Source organism: Dermacentor andersoni, chromosome 4 (assembly GCF_023375885.2).
Source record: "Dermacentor andersoni chromosome 4, qqDerAnde1_hic_scaffold, whole genome shotgun sequence".
In the NCBI taxonomy this organism is placed as follows: Eukaryota; Metazoa; Arthropoda; class Arachnida; order Ixodida; family Ixodidae; genus Dermacentor; species Dermacentor andersoni.
Window position 1 is genome coordinate 149,648,897 of NC_092817.1, and position 19,402 is coordinate 149,668,298.

The window sequence follows — 19,402 nt, forward strand, 5'->3', positions numbered from 1 at the left end:
AAGCATGTTCAACAACAAACACTTTCATTGTCAGCAATTTTCACTAACGTGCGCAGTTTCATTTCAAAGCGTGACGTCATTTCAAACATCGTCTTATATTCCGCCAGCAACCTACTAATCTTGACGGAAACGTGGCTAAAAAGCGAGATCTGCGATAGTGAAGTCCTTGCCAACTTGCCTAATTTTTGCGTCTTCTGCAAGGATCGCCTAGATAAGAGAGGAAGAGTGTGGGGGGGTTACTGATTGCAACCAGACATGAACTATCATGTACAACCATTAACGTTTCATCGGACATAGAGATGTTACGGGTCTTATGTCATGATTCACCTCAGTCAGTTTCGACTGGCATTTGCTACCGGCCTCCTAACAGTCCAGATTTTCCCACAAAACTGAATAATGCAATAAATGAAATTAAAATGAAGCATCCAAATACCCGTACTCTCTTATTTGGAGACTTCAATTTCCCGAGTATTGATTGGCATAATCTAACTACCACAGGTAATAGGGATGCTAACGAATTTCTTGACGTTTGGCTTCATTTTAATCTTGTTCAAATTATATCGGGGTCAACTCGTATAACTGAGGACTGCGCCAACATTCTCGACCTAATGTTAACAGATAATCCGGAATACGTTCATCCCATCACGCATCTACCAGGCGTCAGCGATCACCAAGTCATACAAGTCGGCTTCACGATTAAACCGTTTTCAGGAACAACAAGCAAACGTGCCGTCCGACTTTATGATAAAGGAAACTATGCTGCCATAAATAATGAACTTCGCACATTCTCACCCCGTTTTCAGTCTGACTTTAATCAAACATCTATCCACGATAACTGGTACTTGTTTAAGACAAAAATGGAAGGTTTCGTTGACAGGTTTATTCCAAGCATAAATGTAAGAACTAACCCCCAAAACCCTTGGTTCACAAATACACTCAAACGTATTGAAAACAAAAGGAAGCGTCTTTTCCTTTCAGCCAAGTTGCGGTCAGAACGCTTGGGCCAAGTACTATGCTGCTGAAAAAACGTACCTACAAAATGTGCGTGAAGTCAAACACTCTTTCTTTCATTCTGATCTGCCTAAAATGTTGTCTATATTAACCCCAGTAGGTTCTCTCAAGTGATTAATCCCCAGAGTACACGCACAATTTCCCTCACCGATGCATCAGGTGGAACTATCTGTGAATCCGAATGCGCCTACATCTTTAACATAGCTTTTTCATATGCGTTTATTAATGAAACCGATCCGGCTGTTTCTCCAAACCCCGGAATTATTCAGGAGACAATGCCTGCGCTTGCATTTTCTTCATGGTGGATTCTGCCACTAACAGAGAACTTAAAGCTTTCACCCTCTGCTGGCATTGACAACATCAACGCTAAGATACTGAATAACACCAAAGATACATGTTCATCCCTGTTGTGCTTATTGTTCACTCAGTTACTCCTCACAGCCCAACTGCCCAAAGATTGGAAACAAGGGAAGGTCGTTCCAGTCTACAAATCAGGTAATAAGAACTCACCTCTAAATTACTGTCCCATTTCTCTATTATTCCCTGCAAAATCATGGAACACGTCATCTATACTCGCATCATGGCATTTCTCGACTCGAATAACTTTTTTCAATCTTGCCCAACACGGGTGTTCACTGCGGTGACTCCTGCGAGACGCAGCTTGGCGCTTTCTTACACGATCTGCACTCTAACCTTGATTCTAATCTTCAGTCTGACGATATACTTATAGATTTTGCTAAAGCCTTCGATGAAGTACCCCATAAACGTCTGCTGATAAAGTTTTGTGGCTTAAATTTTCACCCTAACATACTCAAGCGGATTGAAGAATTTTTGACTAATCACAGTTCGTCACCATTAATGAAAGGAATTGTAATTCGGTCTCTGTAACGTCAGGCGTCCCGCAGGGATCTGTGCTCGGCCGGCTACTTTTCCTGATATCATACCGTTAAACGTAACATCTAGCATACGTATGTTCGCGGACGATTGTGTGATATATCGTGCTATTATTTCCATCGCTGACCAATATTTCCTTCAAAGTGATCTCAATGCTGTCCAGGACTGGTGTAACGAGTGGCTAATGGAACTTAACCCACGCAAGTGTAGATATTTGTCCATTCACCGTCGCCGTAATCCTCTCGTATTTCCTTGCGTAATCTCTGAAGTTCCGCTACAACTGGTTCACTCGCACAAGCATTTAGGAGTAACACTTTCCAACGATCTTTCTTGCAATTGTCAAGTTATTAACATAATATCATCCGCGAACAGGACGTTAGGGTTTTTAAAACGCCATCTACATGGTGCTCCTCAACATGTAAATTATTAGCCTACGAATCATTTGTCAGGTCAAAATTAGAATTTGCATCGCCTATTTGGAATCCTCATCAAGCATACCTCATTAACGATCTCGAATCTACAAAATCGCGCCGCTCGTTTCATTCACTCGTCATGTTCCTTTGATATCAGCATTTCATGCTTAAAAACTGCATCCGCATTATCCCCCTTATCGCCCCGTCATCGCATTGCCAGCCTATCTTTATCTCACAAATTCTTTCATATCCCTATGCGCATCGCACCTTATATCCTTCCCCCTACACGCTTATCTCACCGCACCAGCTATCAGCCACAAATTACCCGTCCACGCTCACGCACTGTCACGTTTTCGAATTCATTTTTTTCCTCGCACAGCTGCAGATTGGAACGGCCTTCCTAACGACGTTGCTCTCATCATGTGCCCATCGCAGTTCGTCGAAAATGTAAAAAAAAAAAGAAAAACTTCCTGTTATTGTGACTGTGTATTTTTATTCCTGCCACCCCTTATGTAACACCCCATTTATTGGGGCCTTTAAAGTAATAAAATGAAATGAAATTAAAAACCGAAGCTATCATGTCCTCAGCTTGTGTGTAATTCGTACTTTACACATTTTTTGATACAATTTACTTTTAGACATTAACTTAGTTCATATAAAGGCGCTTGCGCTTGGCAGACGGCCTAAAAGAATTATGACGTATGCTACACTTCTGCACACGCGCGTACGCGAGTGACGTACGTCGCTTGTCGTGGTGGTGCTTGCGTGACGTCGTCTAACGTCAGTTCCGGGGGTGGTACTTGCCTAACGCCTGCACCAGCTTCGCTGCACATCCGCTTTTAAAGGTAGAATGGAGGCCGACTTTTTTTATTCTCATGATGGCCGTGACATGGCCGATACCGTTCGTAACTAAACATGTATTTTTCGTGTGGGTGTTCGTCCGTCCCACTTTCTGCTAAGTACTGCATTCTTCACCATCACTAGAATGTGACAACATATGTGTATATATATTGCGAGGTACCTCCACCACTTGCGAGGCAGCTAGCTAACCTTGACGCTTTATTCAACAGGGCCAGGTGCTCGAGTGCATGACCCTGGCCAGGACCATAAATATAGACAGATGAAGTAGATGAAGGAGAAGTAGGTATAATGCTTACGACATATTTATGTATGTATGCAGGTTGCCCCGACTATCATACAGCAAGATTTAAACATATGGCAATGCCACGTAGCTGGACAGAACCAAGGTACTGTTGTTTGCCGTCGCTTGGAGATACTCAGATTACTTTTTTGACTTGCGCCTAATTACATAATTAATCTTACTTAATTAACCAACTTCTGAAACATGCCGTGCGACTGGCCGCTCGAGGCACTTAGCGTGTATTCGCGGGCTTCTTTCACGCTCGGAAAAACATTTTTTATGCGGCATGTATTGAGCAACAGAAACCTGTATTGGGAGCTTTTCATGTCGCTCTACAAGTTTCTCGTTGACAATTTTCCTCTAACTATAATATTTGAGAAGGTGATTAATTAAGACTCATTAAGTAATTACACGAAATGCAAAAAAAAATATACGTGGGTATCTCTAAGCCACGGTAAACAACATTACCTCAATTGGTTTTGTCCAGCTACGTGGTATTTGCATATTTTAAATTTTAGTGCATGATATTTGGGACACCCTGTACATACATATGTAGGGTGTCCCAACTACATATACAGGGCGAAGAAAATATCCACGAAGAAAATATCCACAACCCCACGGGCGTCTAGACAGGTCCCAGGCGGTCGACCTGAGACTGTTGCAGACGGGCACTTTCACAAACCCCTACCACCTGCACCGCCTGTGGCCCGCACTGCACCCGTCGCCCGGCTGCCCGTGGTGCGAGCATGAACGGGCCGATATGGCCCATGTGCTTTGGGAATGCCAACGCCACGTGGAACAAGGACAAAGAGGAAGGGGGAATACAACAGTAGAACCCTCTGAAGCGGGGCGCCTCGCTGAGAGATGGCAAGCCGCCCTCCTCAGCGAGGCACCCGAAGACCAGGAGTGGGCCGTCCAGCGGGCCAGGGCCGTTGCCGAGGATCTCGAAAGATCTTCCTCGGGCGATGGACCCCTGGCAGCCTAGCCCCGGGCACCAACATCAACAACCGTTGGACAAATAAAGTTTATTCCTATCCTATCCTATCCTCAGCTAACTTTAGCCAGAGTCTAAAAATATGCGAATGCCATGTAGCTGAATAGAACCAAGGTAATGTTGTTTACCGTCGCTTGGAGATACTCAGATTAGCTTTGCGTTCCGTCTAATTAGTCCGAAATTATTTACCAACTTCTCATATACTATAATTAGATGAAAAGTGTTAACGATAAACTTACAGAGCGGCATGAAAAACTGCCGATACAGCTTTCTGTTGCTCAATACGTGCTACATAAAAGTGTTTTTCCCGACGTGAAAGAAGCCCACAAATGCACGTCAATTGCCTCGAGCGGCCAGTCGCGCGGAAATTTTGCGCGGATTCGCGGGCTTCTTTCACGCTCGGAAAAACACTTTTATGTAGTACGTATTGAGCATCAGAAATGTGTTTCCACGCATGTAGGTTACGCTGAAGTCGTACTCCTGTAGGCGAAGCACCTGGTGACCAAGGCGACACCGATAAGTTCTTCAGCGACGAAAATGGGTGGAACCTTTATATACAGACTAAACAACAGCACGGAACTCCTCCTCAGTTATCATGTAGGTAATTCTTGTCCGTAGGTGTTAGGCAACGACTATAGCGTAGGCAATGACTCATTCACGGATAGCATGGTCGCACTGCAAGAGAAGGGCACTGAGACCATGACCGCTAACAGCAGCGTGAAAGAATGGCAGGTGCAGACGGATCAAAGTGGCAGAGACTTGGGATGGAAGCGAAGGCGTGTTTCAAAGCCTGGCAAGCATTTTCGCAGTTTTATGACCGGGATGAGAGGTGCCACACTTCCGAGAAGTTCAGGGAGCGGGGACGCAAGCACCACGAAGCTTTCTGTGAAGCGCCGGAACTATGTTGCCAGTCCTAGGAAAAGGCGCAAATGTTTTTGATGTAGAGGACGGAGAAAGTTGAGAACTGCGGCAATCTTATCGGGGTCCGACTGAATTCCTTCTTTACTAACGAAATGTCCCAGAACCTCCTTGGTCTTGCTCGCGAAGCGACATTATTTATTATTTTTTTTTATTCAGTAGCATTCCAGCCTTGGAAAAGACAGGAGAGCACTTTGTAAAGGCGCTGAAGGTGTTGCGAGAACGTTCAAGAAAAGACAACGATATCAGTAAGATAGCCCAGGCAGGTCTTCCATTTGAGGCCTCGTAAGACACTGTCTATCATGCCTACTACTACTCGACTAGAATGTTTAGAATTGATACCAATTCTAGAGCAGTATGCTCAATAGCAGGGTTTCTCACGATTCCCCATTGCAATAATCTAATAAACTCAATATTATTGACACAAACGACGCGCGTGGAGTCTGCCACGTATTTGTGTCGAGTCATTGTAGCCATAGTCAAAATGTCGGTAATGATCGAAGCTCACTTTTTTTCTTTGTTGTTTTCATTCGCATTTAAAGCCACCAAAGATTTATTTGGAACGCACGTACACCAGGGCGGTATAGGAGTCTAAATGTAATGACATCATCGCCAAGAAGTTGAGACGATACGCTCAAATATTACATGCTATCTTTTTCTACTTTCATACTAGTTCTGATATATATTTTTTTCGTATTACCTACCACACCGGGCGAACGTAGCGAATAATTGGTAAACCAAGTACTTTCACAAGTGACGCACAGGTCAGTTTTGCTGAAAGGGTCTTGAGCTGATCCTTTAAAGGCGGAAGCCATCTGGACACTTATTTGCCAACTACATTGTCATGGCAGCTTCGTAGCTCAACAACTTATCCAAATGCACGTCTGGTGACGCGATAGGTTACGGTGAATAAAGCCAACGTACAGGGTTACAAACATGCGCACATCTGCTTCAAGACATGTTGCAGCAGGGGCAAGAAAAGCGCTTCTTTGGGCCCTTATTTTTATTTACCATGAGAACAACATATAATGTATACACTTGCATATTTAGCTTACATCGCTGCACTGCTTTTCCACAAATAACGCGAAAGTAGCGCATATTGAAGTATATCCACCGTTAAATTTATCAATTGGCACAGTTAATGGGCTGTTTTTTTAAGAATGAAATGCAATGTTGCCTTTGTCAGTGGGTGAGCGAGCTGCTGCCAAGACGTCGCTAGCACAAACTTGTCTCGCTTCCTGCCGGTAGCTACAGAAAGTAGCCGCTGTTACGTTTCGCCTACGACGCGCGGTATAGCCGGCGCGGATGCAACGGACGCCGGGGCTTCGTTCAAAGCGGCGGACATTTTGGCCCGTTCAGCGCCGCCGATACGCCTCCCCGCCAAGCGCGTCCAGGCGTGTTTCAGTGCCACGTGTCTTCGTGTGTGCGTGTGTGTGTGTGTGCCCACGCTTGTCAAAGCGCGGCAGCCGGGGAGAGGAGCTCCGCAAGAGTGAAGCGAGGAGGTCTGACCACGGCGCCGGCCTGGCGATGCGTCACTACACTCGTCTCAACCTGTCTCTCAGCGTGTCCGTGGCGCCGTCACGTGCGCCAGTGACGAGGCGTTCCTTCTCGCCCTCAACTCCGAGACTATAAGAGCAGCTGCCCCCGGACGCCGAGAGAGAGGCTCCGATTTCTTCTGTCGAGTTACGTGCTCTCCCGTCTCTCACTTCGGTCGACCTGACCGCCCGCTCTTTTGCGATGTTAGAATAAACCAGTTGTTCTGTTTCCAGTCGACTCATGCTTTGCCGGGACCTTCGGATGCTTCCAGTGCCCCAGGCCGCCAGGCCAACGCTACCCTTGGGGCTTACGTCCCATTTGCAACAACGGGCGTCAGCACTGAGGTTCCAACAACTCGTGCCAGCGGTGCGATTCCAACACCGCTCAGGGATGTTTACCACGCGCTCCAGACATTGTTTATACTACGCTGGTTTCAGCGCTGCCGAAAGAACAACCACTTGAATTTCTGTTAGTCATATTTAATAATGCCATATTGGTCTTACCGCAGAGCTTGCAGTACGACCCAGCATTGTCATCAGGGCAGCACTGTGCAGCACACTGGCTCATTTCCAATGCAATTTAGCGTACAAAATAAAATGGCGAGCCTGCATTGTAAAGATTATTTTCGATTTAAATATGGTCTTTGTGTGATCTGTTTGAAGTAAACGTTAATACGCCTACAATTAGTGAAGCAGAGACAAGGAAGATGGCGCGCACCAAGGGCTACTCACGTCATCAGTTTTCGGGTAAAGAAAGACAACGGGCTGCACAGCGATTCTGCCTGTAGCACGCATGACATGCACTTCGATCTCGTCAAGCACTGAGTTTTATACATGTAATCAATAAATGACATCTGACCCTGACTTCAATTAGAGCGATTAAAAATAGAGCACTCAAGATTATCTTGACAGCAAATATTGTGGCACGAAAGCGGGAAGAGCGGCTTTTTCACATAATAAAACACCGCGAAATTGCGGACAGGAGGCTTACCAACTAGTTCTACAGGGGAATCGTATGTAAGTCTTACGGAATTTTTAAACATTACCTACGGCAGGTAGCATAATTCCTTGTCGTTGAAGAGGCGGACATTACTAGCACGAGAAATTGACACACGTGGTCAACTAATTAGCAACAACTGACTAGTTAACTTTCTATTTAATTGCTTTAGGACGCATATTGCAATTCACGAACTGTAACCGGTGATATTTCGAGTCGCATTCGCTCGAAGTGAGTTTCCAGGATGACACAAGTTTCGAATTATATATCAAAGTGTGGGACGAAATACACGGGCGTTCCAGCTACTTTTGAGCTTCAGTGCAGAAAAGAGCGCTTTGGTAAAAAAGTGAGTGAAACAACAGTGCATTCTTGCGGCAAGTTTGATGGCACGTTTCTCCGAAAAGAGTCATCCTGAAACTTCATTCTAACTGGACACGCCCTGCAAGCTCACCGGCTACAATTCGTGATTTGCAATATGTGCCGTAAAGTAATTAATTAGGAATTAATTAGTATTTCTTTGTTAAATTTGTGAACATGTGTTTCGATTTCGTGTGCAAGTAATGTCCGCCTCTCTGGGCAGTCCAGCTCAAGGACTCGAATTATATATGTTATCTGCTATAGGCGCAAATTTTAAAAATTCCATACAACTTCAAGTTATCACCCCTTATATATACCGAGTGTTTCTTTTTTTTATTAGACCATACAGAATTTCTTAAAAATCGCCTGTGGCAGATGGCGTATTTTTTGTCATCGAGCTGGATTGCTCAAACAGGCGCATATTACTTGTACGTGAAACCACAATGCATGTACGACTTATTACAAAAATTACCAATTCACGTTTCAATCAATTACTTTGCGGTACATATTGCGATTTACGAATTTTATCCAGTGAGTTCGCAAGGCCGGTTTTCTTCCACTTGAAAAAAAAGCGGTAGTAGCTAATAATAAAAGCAAACTAATCACGAGTTTCACGGCAGCGGTATCAGACATAACCGAAGCAGAGGAAATAGCTGTTGCACTGGCAGCAGAGGAAGGATACAGGATAGGAAAATCCCTCAACATCCTAACAGACTCACAAGAGGTGTGCCGAAACTATATCAGGGGTAGAATAGGCAGCACGGCACTCAAGATCCTTAGTAGAGCACCGCTCTATGAAGGACAACCTACACACAACATAATCTGGATACCAAGCCACGCAGGGATTCAGGGCAATGAAGGGGCGGACAGCTTAGCTCGAGGCTTCACCATCCGAGCGGGCACCTCAGTCCCCCCGGGAGAGCCTCAGATTACTTGCGGGGACAGTTATTCAGAGCTGCTAAACATATATAGGGGGCGAAGATTCCAATACCCCCCACCCAGGGGCGTAGCCGGGGGGGGGCTTATGGGGCTTCAGCCCCCCCCGAAATTTTTTCGTGCTGTCCATGCACCGCCGACCTAAGCAACCCACGGCGCCGGAAATCATTCTGGATTTTGTCTACAACGTCTTTTTCACGCTCGAAAAGCCATTTCACCGCAAAAATTGCGAACTCAGGCTGGATTTCGCGGCAACGCCCATGCACCGGGAGTCACACAACGCAAGCAGCGCCATCCTTGCACAAAGTTTCAAGGACGTTTTGATGGCGAACGGGCTCGCCGCGGCATCTCGCGAAGGCCGCGGAATCTACACTCTATCATGGAATCTACGGAGCGCCTGAATGTCAATTCCTAAACTTTATGGGTATAAAGTTCTCATAAACTTTTGATGTGAAAGGTGCATTGACATTTACAAACGTGTGCTTTAGATTTTCAATTGCGGAACTTTGTAAGTTTAATGTTCCAATAAATATTTGACTCCAAAGGTTCATTAACTTTTCCAAAGATTTACATCGGGCCATACAACGAAACAAGCCAAATCAACACACTATCAGACAAGTTGAAAAAGCCCGCAGCGAGACCCGATGAGACGAAGCGTTGTGGTGGTTCATTCGTGCCGTTATGTCACATAAAAAATATCAAAATGTTTTTTTTCACCTGCGCCAAAGCATCCAGTGAAGACACTAAAACCAGCCAAGGTAACTACGTTCTTATTTATTTTTTTATACTTTGACTTTTAATCGCGAGGACACATTTAGCCTCTTCAATTTTTTTGTTCTCGCTCTCCTACCCGCGGGCTGCCAGAGCCAGCCAGAGCGCATGCGTTTTTCTCGTGTTGCCCCGACCACCGCGCGGCGCACTTCGGTGCGCGTTTGGTTTTCTCTGGCCGAGTGCATTTTCGCCTGGCAGAGTTTTGGACGCTTTCTAGCCAGCAGACGAGAAAAAGACTCAGAATGGTCGCTCGCCGCCATCACTGTGAGGACTCGACGGATTGCACCACGTTCGCTTGAGCGCAACCTCTGCAGAAAGTCTTGTCTCGCCGATGTAGGATACCGAGCAGTATGCGCATGGTTCTTGGTGGACCAAGCGTCTCGTGTTTTCTTTGATATTCCTTTAATAGCCACATTAGTTGCCCAAAGCAGGCATTCGATTGGGACCAACATACTTTCCTTTCCGTTTTTTTTTCATTACGGTGCCCCCGCCCCACAAAAGAAAAAAAAAAGAAAACGTTGTTGCGAAGAAGCGATTGTTGCATGGTGAAAGTTATATTTTGTTACTTCTTTTGCGGAAAGTAATGGGCCATGTGACGCTTCAGCTGCCGGATACTCTTATTATATTATTGCGACAGCAATTATATGGACGCTCTACGCGCATTCCTGCCGCCGCCCTCATGTTCCGCATAAAGTCCAAGGGTGATAACATCGTGACTGCGCGCCGCATGCTGTATGTGCAAGTGAAAGCGTGTGGGGGGTGGGGGGGGGAGGGAATGGGTGAGCCGACGATGGTGGCTCAGTCTTGTGTGCTCAAGGGAGAAAAGTGAGGAGCAAGCGCGCCGCCTTCCGTAGCGCGCGATACATCGGGGGGAGTGGATGGAATGGGGGCGGGATCTAGGATTCTGTGAACCTGTGATTGCGCAACATGTTTATTTGCCTTGTTTGAACCATTATATACCGTGACTTTTTCTTAGATAAGTAGATTTATTGGAGACTTGTACGTATGTTTAGATATCTTGTTGCGAGGTTTTGTGCATACGTGCAGTGAACTTTGTTTCCAGTGGCACTTATTGCCCTTTATCAAGCTGTATCTTCGCCTTTGTATATTCCATTGTATCTTCACATTTCCAATGTACGAGAGCGAGTCCAATGAATGTGAGCCTACCCACCCTGCGCAATTATGGTTCTGTTCATTATCTGCAAGGCCTGCGCGTAGCACACAGGCATCTCTCATTTACAAAAGTGACGCGCAGGTGTGAGGATAAATGTTCTTTAATGGGCAACATGGTTGGGTGACGTATTGGACGTTCCAGAAGTTGAGCAGCGTGGTGACAGCTGAAGGTGTTTCCCAAAAAGAAATTAGTCACCGTATGGCTGCTGTGTACACTGAACATTGCATTTCATTGGCCACTCTGAAGCGTTAGAACAAACGGTTCAAAGAAAGACGCGAAAGTTGCAAAGACGATGCCAGACCGGACCAAAGCCACCCCTAACAAAATTGAAAAGGTTGTTGAGCTGATGACACAAGAACGGAGGATAAGCATCGGTGAACTGGCAGAGCATGTGAACATCAGTCACGGTTCGGTTCATCGTCACCGTTCACGCCATAATTCATGAACATCTCGGCTATCGGCTCTTGTGTGTGCAATGGATGCCCAAGATTTTGAACCACCGCCAGAATACGGTGAAGTTCGTCGCCGCCTTTACTCATCTGATCCGGTATCACAATAAGGGTGACGATTTCTTGTCGGCAATTGTGATCGGAGACGAACCATCATACCACTACTACGAGCCTGAAACACGACGGCAAAGCTTACATGGAAACATTCGAATTCACCACTCTAAAAGAAAGCAAAGGCCGTCATTTCCGCCGGAAAGGTGTTGTTGACTTTGATTTTGCAATCGACAGGGACCATTACTGATATTGTGAAACGCCGGATCGGCTGCGTGTCGCAATCAAGAACAAACTACGTGAAATATTGACGAATGGGGTCATCTTGTTCCACGACAATGCCCGTCCCCACGTATTATCCGTGCGTAGCGTTCAAGAATTCGTTTGCAGCATCTTTGGCAATAGCAATGCAGTTATTATTCATGTATTTCATCCCTAGGCAAATTGTCTAAAAGGAAGCTTTAGCTCGGGCCCAACTCCGACGTGGCCTATTCAGAAACATATAAAACGCAGAAACGCTTTTCTGAGATAACTCCTGAATCGCTCTTAACGAAAATTGTTGCATTTGAGTGAGTAAGTTAAATTCTAGTGTCTGTTCGAAGCGGAATTTCAATTTAGGGCCCGAACATTGTTTAAAATTTCTTGAAAAATTCGAAACTTCGAAGAAAATAGAAGCACGAAGTTTACTAATTAATAGCTCTGCATCAAGAACAGATATCACGGTTCTGTAAACGGCATCAATTACACTATTCAAAGCGGACAAATTCGGTATGTCTATTTGTATCTTACGTGAATTGGTTGTGTTATGTACAAGGGTTCTGCAAAAGCCGTATTTCCAATATACTTAATTTTTGAGACTCATGTGGAACATTAATTTTGTCCGCTGTAGATGTACTATTAAGTGCAATTCACAAAATTGTGATATCAATTTTTATTGATGATTTACAGAGTTGTAAACTTCATTGTTTCGTTTTCTGAATATTTTCCATGTTTGCCACTTTTCAATAAAATATTGACGACTTAAATCGAAAATTCGAAACAAACAATTACTAGGAATTATGTTTTTCGTTTAAATGCAACAAACCTCATTAAATTTGGTGCAGTTGTTGCCGAGAAAAACGAATTCTCATTCTATATGTATTTAGATAGGAGTATCCGCCCTAATGTTTCCTCTTAGGAGGAGGCCGAGGTGCATTGTGAGCCCCCCCCGAACAAAATTTCTGGCTACGCCACTGCCCCCACCACACAAAGCGTTGGCGAAGGAGGAAGCCGCAGGATGGCGTAGACTGCAGACGGGTTCCTTTCCAAATCTTTACATACTAAGCAGGATGTTCCCCACACAATATTGCGCCGTATGCCCGTGGTGCGGAGCAAGGCCAACACTATATCACATCACATGGGAATGCGAGAGAAACAAGACATTCCACAAACATACAACACCAAGTGCGGAGCAATGGGAGAGCCGGCTCACCAGCTGCGAGCTAGGGGTCCAAAGGGCCCTCATAGCACACGCAAGCGAGGTGGCCCGACTCAGTGGTGCCCTGGACTAGGGGCCCACCCAAGGCTGAAGAGGACCCAAAGTTTTCAAGAATGAAGACTTCGTCCTCAACTCGCTAATATCTTAAAGAACCAATAAAGTTTTCCATTCCATTCCATTCCATTCAGAATGACACCAGTTTCGAGATATTAATTCCTAAAATGATCGATGAAATACATGGGCGCTCCAGCAACTTTTCTGCTTCAGTGCATAAAATGGTGGTTTGCTAAAAAAATATCACAGTTGCGTCATAAGGGCGAAGCAATAAATGTGATAGCAAAACGTTAGAACAATACACGAAGTGTAAGACTCGTAGCTGTAGTTGCAGTATGAATTGAAGTAAACGTAAGCTAAGTAAAAATGAGCTAGCTGTTATGCTAGGGACCACCCGTTCGAATCGTGCCATCGGACAATTTCATTTATGTTTATTGATTAAAGCCAACGTCTTTCTTAGCGATTTTACCAGCACTTTTCCGTATCGGGTATGTTCGAAACCTCTTTCCTGGCCCGACCCAGGAGTTAGTGCACAACCGTGCCAATAAAATTACGTCACTTTCAGGTTCGAGCTCAGTTATTGTTTCGCGCCTTTAACATTTAAGTCTGAGAAGAGTTAAAATAGCATGCGCTGCCGGTGTTTTGGTTCATGACATTTCCTTGTGGGCTTCCTTTCTCATAATTCTCGGGAATAATTTTGTCAAAAATCTAAGACCTGGTACGAGCAACATTAGGAATAGAATGGTGTGGCAATATAACCCGCATATACCGCATGTCATATAGCAAGGCGTGGCTACAGCATACATATGCGTAAATATATACGGAACCTCACGGCGACGCCGACGGCGACTACGACGGGGCGAGAATTCTCTTTGAGTGTCCTTGCAATTTCTATCGCAACAAAAAGTAAGCAGGACAATAGTGCATTTTTCTGCGCCCACCTTCCTTCCTGGAGCGGTTGTGTGACTCTCGGTTCCTTCCGCTGTACTTGGTCTCTCTTCAAAACTACTGCCCAAGTACGAAGGGCCCTACCGTATCGTCGAACGCACGACCCCGTCAACTACGTGATCGAACCCGTTGACCCGTTTTCGGACATGCGCCGTCGCGGGCGAGACATGGTCAACGTCTAGCGCCTCTAGCCGTACCATGATCCACTCATAGTGAGGAGCTGTAAGGTTGCCGGATGTCTCCCTTATCGTTCCCGGGGCTAATTGTAGTGAAGAGGAGGGAACGATATAGTGGGCCGTCCTCTCAAGGCGTAATTGTAGTCCTTGAGCTGGATTATTTGAAGCGGGGGACATGCGCGAGAAATCGAAATGCATAACCAACTTTATTCAGGTTTTTAACTAATTACATTACTGAACATATAGGAATTTACGAAATGTTACTTGTGAGATCGCAAGACATATCCACTTGGAGCGTCTTCTAAGGATCGCGCGGGTTTCGAGATACGTGCCGTGAAACTTGCGGTGAAAATGCACTATCATTCCGCTTACTTTTTGTTGCGATAGAAATTGCAAGCAAACTCAAAGAGAATTCTTGCCCCGTCGTTGTCGCCGTCGGCGTCGCCGTGAGGTTCCGTATATATTTATGCATCTGTATGCTGTAGCCACGCCTTGCTATATGACATGCGGTATATGCAGGTGCACTCTAAGAACAGTTTGCACCCTTTGGCGTACCCCTTCTGCCACACAACGATAATCGTCATCTGCCTTGATGCGTTTCCTTTCTTTAACGCTGCGAGCCCGGAACTTTCCAGTAACGAACGGCAGGCGCGTTATCAGCATAAAACAGTTTACACCCTTTGGAGTGCCCCTTCTGATAACGCGCATGCCGTTCGTTACTGGAAAAGTTTACACCCTTTGGAGTGCCCCTTCTGCCACACAACGATAATCGTCATCTGCCTTGATGCCTTTCCTTTCTTTAACGCTGCGAGCCCGGTACTTTACAGTAACGAATGGCACGCGCGTTATCAGCAGGATAGCATTGCCGGCAGGAAATGCTATCATGCTGATAACGCGCATGCCGTTCGTTACTGGAAAGTACCGGGCTCGCTGCGTTAAAGAAAGGAAACGCATCAAGGCAGATGACGATTATCGTTGTGTGGCAGAAGGGGCACTCCAAAGGGTGTAAACTTTTCTTTGAGTGTAGAGTGTATATATAGTCGTAAAATCGACCGGTTGTGTATTTGGCCACAAATGTTCGAAAAGCGACTATGTTGGGACAGACGCTCGCTACTAGACCGCCAGTAGGAATGAGCTCTTAGCCTTTAACACGGAGGAAGTCTTTTTTCATTCCTTTTGTTAAAGAAAGAAAAAATGAAAGTGAAAGGATTCACAGCAATTGCTACCACTCTGTTTCAAAGAAGGTACTTATAGTATTTGTCCACTTTTCACTGCAACGAACTGAGTCACGTGACCATGTACGTGACAAATCCGACGGCGCGTGGGCGCGTGGCGCGTGTTGTGGTTTTGCAGCAGACACCAGCAAACCCAACTACGACGTATTGTGGTTCCTTATTCCATTTTGTAGGCCGATAGGCCTATGAACGTCTCATGAGGGACGACAGCGTCGTTCATGAGGGTTGAAGCGGTAACTTACCAACTGTGTACGGCCCTTGCGAAAGTGCTATGGAAGAAAGTGGCGAACGTTCTCATGCCGGTGTTGTGCCGGAGAGGCTTCGTCCCCTGGTCGTGGCCGACGACTTTGCCTCTGGCGATGAGGACTCGGAGGACGAGTACGACGAGGATGAAGACGATTCGGAAGACTACGTCTCGGATGCCTCTTCGCCGGACCAATGCGGCCCCTTAGGCACTCCCGAAGAGGTTTCACTTGGTGCGTAAAAGTGGACCCCTAATGTTAAATTTCGAATTGTGGCCTTGAACGTCGTCCCGAGACTGTGCAGTGAGGGACGCTGTAGTTAAAGGCTCCGGATTAGTTTTGACAGCCTGAGGTTCTGAACGTGCGCCCAAATCGCGGCTCACGTACTCGTTTTTTGCATTACGCTCTCATCGCAATTTCGGCCGCGGTAAAGCCATCGCGGCTCGGGCCGCGCATCCTTTACCGTCGCCTGTTGCTTAATATCTGTAGTTATTTAGGGGTGTGCGAATATTAGAAATTTCGAATACGAATCGAACTTGATTTGTATTCGATTCGAGAACTCGCTATTGGAATTTGTGAAATAATCGTTTTGGTCAGAATACAAGGGATAACTCCTAGATAGTCTCGAGGGAGATAGACAAATGCTAGTGAGGACTGTTCTGCTCCCTGAAGGGCCACGTTCTTTTTTTTTTTTTCTAGGCAGCCCACGTACGAATTCGTTGTTTGGATTTAGGCGAGTTAGTTAATATCTGGCAGGTTCGACAATGTTCGTATCACTTTTAAAGCAACTTACGGTGCCGACAACTGGCACTGATTTAGGGATTTGTGATATTGGCGTTGTTGGTCAAAAAGCTAAGTTTCGCAATTTTTCAAAATTGTACTGTGGGCGACATCAGTCTGTTTCCTTGGCCCAGTAATTCAAATAACTGAAATTTAAAAAAAGAAAGGGGGGGGGGGGGGCGTGGCAGTGTACAATGCTTTAGTTTTGTAGTGATAGGTCTTCGTACTTGTAAAATCTCCAAGTAACAAAATGCTCTTCTCTACCTTGAGTGAATTACATTATTTTTTTCTTTTTCTCACGAAATCCACACTGCATCTTGCAAAAAAAAAAAAAGTTGATTTCTTTCTACAGACACATTTTCCCACCTCATATAAAATTTTTGCTATAAACAAAACATATTCAGGAGTCTCGGGACCCTCTCTGTTGGACCCATTGGGACCAGTTAGAACAAAAAAGAAATCCTAGATGCGTATAATAACACTAGGTCGTACATACAATACAGATGTACTTGAAACTGTTAGAGAAACTTACTTGGGCAGGACACACTACGGCAGTTTACCATAGTGAAAAGATGAGAACCTAGTGTGCTCACCATTTCATTTATTTTGGGGTGTATATATATATATATATATATATATATATATATATATGTGCACACACACGCACACTAAAATTTCGTTGATGAATTGATGCATTTATATAATGCATGTCAATGACCTACCTCAAACATGACTTTGAAAAAGAACAGCTCTAAAAATGGGGCCAAACAAAAACAAGACAGCGCATTGTTGTGTGCCTTGTTTGCAGGCCAGATGGCCAGACTTGTTGCAGCCCAGGTAATAGTGGAGATAACCGTTGTTTTCCAGCCAGGTCTTCTAGTGATTGGTACAGCCACAGCTACGTACGGAAGAGGGCAGGCACTATTTTGCAAGTTGCCTATCACTTAATCGTGCTTTCGGCGTTGTGGGCATGCAATATTATTGTAGATTTAAAAATACAGGAAGGAAGCTTTGATAGAATCGTATGACGCAAGTTTCACTCACTTTCGGTGACCTGCTGTCGGACTTGTTTGAAGAGATGCTTGGAAGTGGTCATGGTATTCCAGCCATCACGCAATGCATAATTATGGCATCCGTAGTTTGCAGTAAAATTAGGGCCATTTTCTCAGATATTTGAAAGTGTTGTGTCTCTTGATACCCATCTATTCTGGAAATTGCCGAGACATTTAGTTAGGAGGGGCTCTCCACAGCGAGCAGCATGCGTTACGACAGGGTAGGTGAGCCTTAGCTAGGCGACTGGCCATGGCTTTTAGTGTTAAGTGATTGGGCAATGAGGAGATGCCCTCCCTATGTCCATAATTACGCATTCTGCCAACTTCTTGAAGCCTTTCATACGCGAAAAGGAAAAGAAAAAAAAAGGGGGGTGGGGGTGCTTATTATGCATTTCTTAGACAAGCAAGTCGCACCATTTTCAGAATTCCTTTCGGCCACGCAACGTGGTTGGCGATTCAGTCAAGTACCAGAAATGAAAAGCCCTTTGGAAACACGAACGCAAGGTGGGGAGCAACAATGCCTTGAAGTTTTATGCATTAGCTCCTCCCATCTTTGTCTTTGGAATTTTTAGTGTTGATCCTCCCGACCGGCAAATTTCGCCCAATACCTTCATCAACGGATCCACCGGTTATCAATCCCACGCATTACATGGCCTGCCCAGCTTGGTTTTTCCCTCTTAATGTCAATTAGGATATTGACTATCCCCATTTGCTCTCTGATCCACACCACTCTCTTCCTGTATCCTATCATTACACTTAGCATTTTTTGTTCCATCGCTCTTTGCGTGGTCTTTAACTTGTTCTCGAACTTCTTTGTCAACCAATATGTTGCCCCATATGTTGGCATATGGGGCAACAATATGTTAGCTACCGTTGCCCCATATGTTAGCCTGCCGTATGTACTACAACCCATTTTTATTCTTCTGTAAGTTTCCTTCTTATGAGCAGGGTGCCCTGTGAGTAATTGACCAAGGCAAATGTACTCATTCACAGACTAGAGGCTGAATGGTGATCCTGAACTCTTTTTCCCTTGCCAGGCTATTAAACATTATCTTTGTCTTCCGCATATTAATCTTCAACCCCACTATTACACTTTCTCTGTTAAGGTCCTCGATCATTTCTTGTAATTCCTCCCCAGTGTTGCTGAACAGAAAAGTGTCATCTGCAATTTGACGGTTGCCGAGATATTCGTGGTTGATCCTCACTCCTAAGCCTTCTCAGTTTAATAGCTGGAATATGTCTTCCAAACATGCAGTGAATAGCTTTGGAGAGCTTGTCTCTCCCTGCCTCACTACTTTCGCGATAGGTAACCTTCTACTTTTCTTGTGGAGAACCAAGGTAGCTGTGGAATCTTTGTAGATATTTCTGAAGGTATTAAAGTACGTATGCCTCCTGTATTCCTTTATTATGTAATGCCACTTTGACTGCTGATATCTGTACTGAATCAAATCTCTTTTCATAATCTATGAAAGTCGTGTAGATAGGTTGGTTGTACTCTGCAGATTTCTCGATTACCTGATTTATGACATGGATGTGATCCATTGTAGAGTATCCCTTCCTGAAGCCAGCCTGTTCTCTTGGTTGACTGAAGTGTTGCCCTTATTGTATTGGAAATTATCTTCGTGAATACCTTATACAATACTGAAAGTAAGCAAGTGGACCTATAATTTTTCAATTCTTTAGCAACTTCCTTTTTGTGGATTAGTATAATGCTGGCATTCTTCGTTCTCTGGAACCATTTCGTATAAAGGGCCGCAAGCTTTTCAAGCAGGATATCTCCTCCATCTTTGATTAAAT

At 44.9% G+C, this 19,402-nt stretch overlaps 1 protein-coding gene across 2 annotated transcripts in view; it reads left to right on the plus strand.

Annotated features, from left to right (window-relative positions):
• Positions 1 to 15,549: 15,549 nt before the first annotated feature.
• LOC126537914 (snRNA-activating protein complex subunit 4-like) overlaps positions 15,550 to 19,402 on the plus strand; it is an 87,082-nt gene continuing 83,229 nt past the window's right edge. The window contains exon 1 of one of the 2 annotated variants that reach the window (XM_055074527.2): positions 15,550 to 16,007. In XM_055074527.2, the coding sequence (XP_054930502.1) occupies positions 15,803 to 16,007 (205 nt within the window). In that variant the 5' untranslated portion in view covers positions 15,550 to 15,802. The remainder of the gene's footprint in view (positions 16,008 to 19,402) is intronic. The other variant, XM_050185019.3, reaches the window with a different exon arrangement.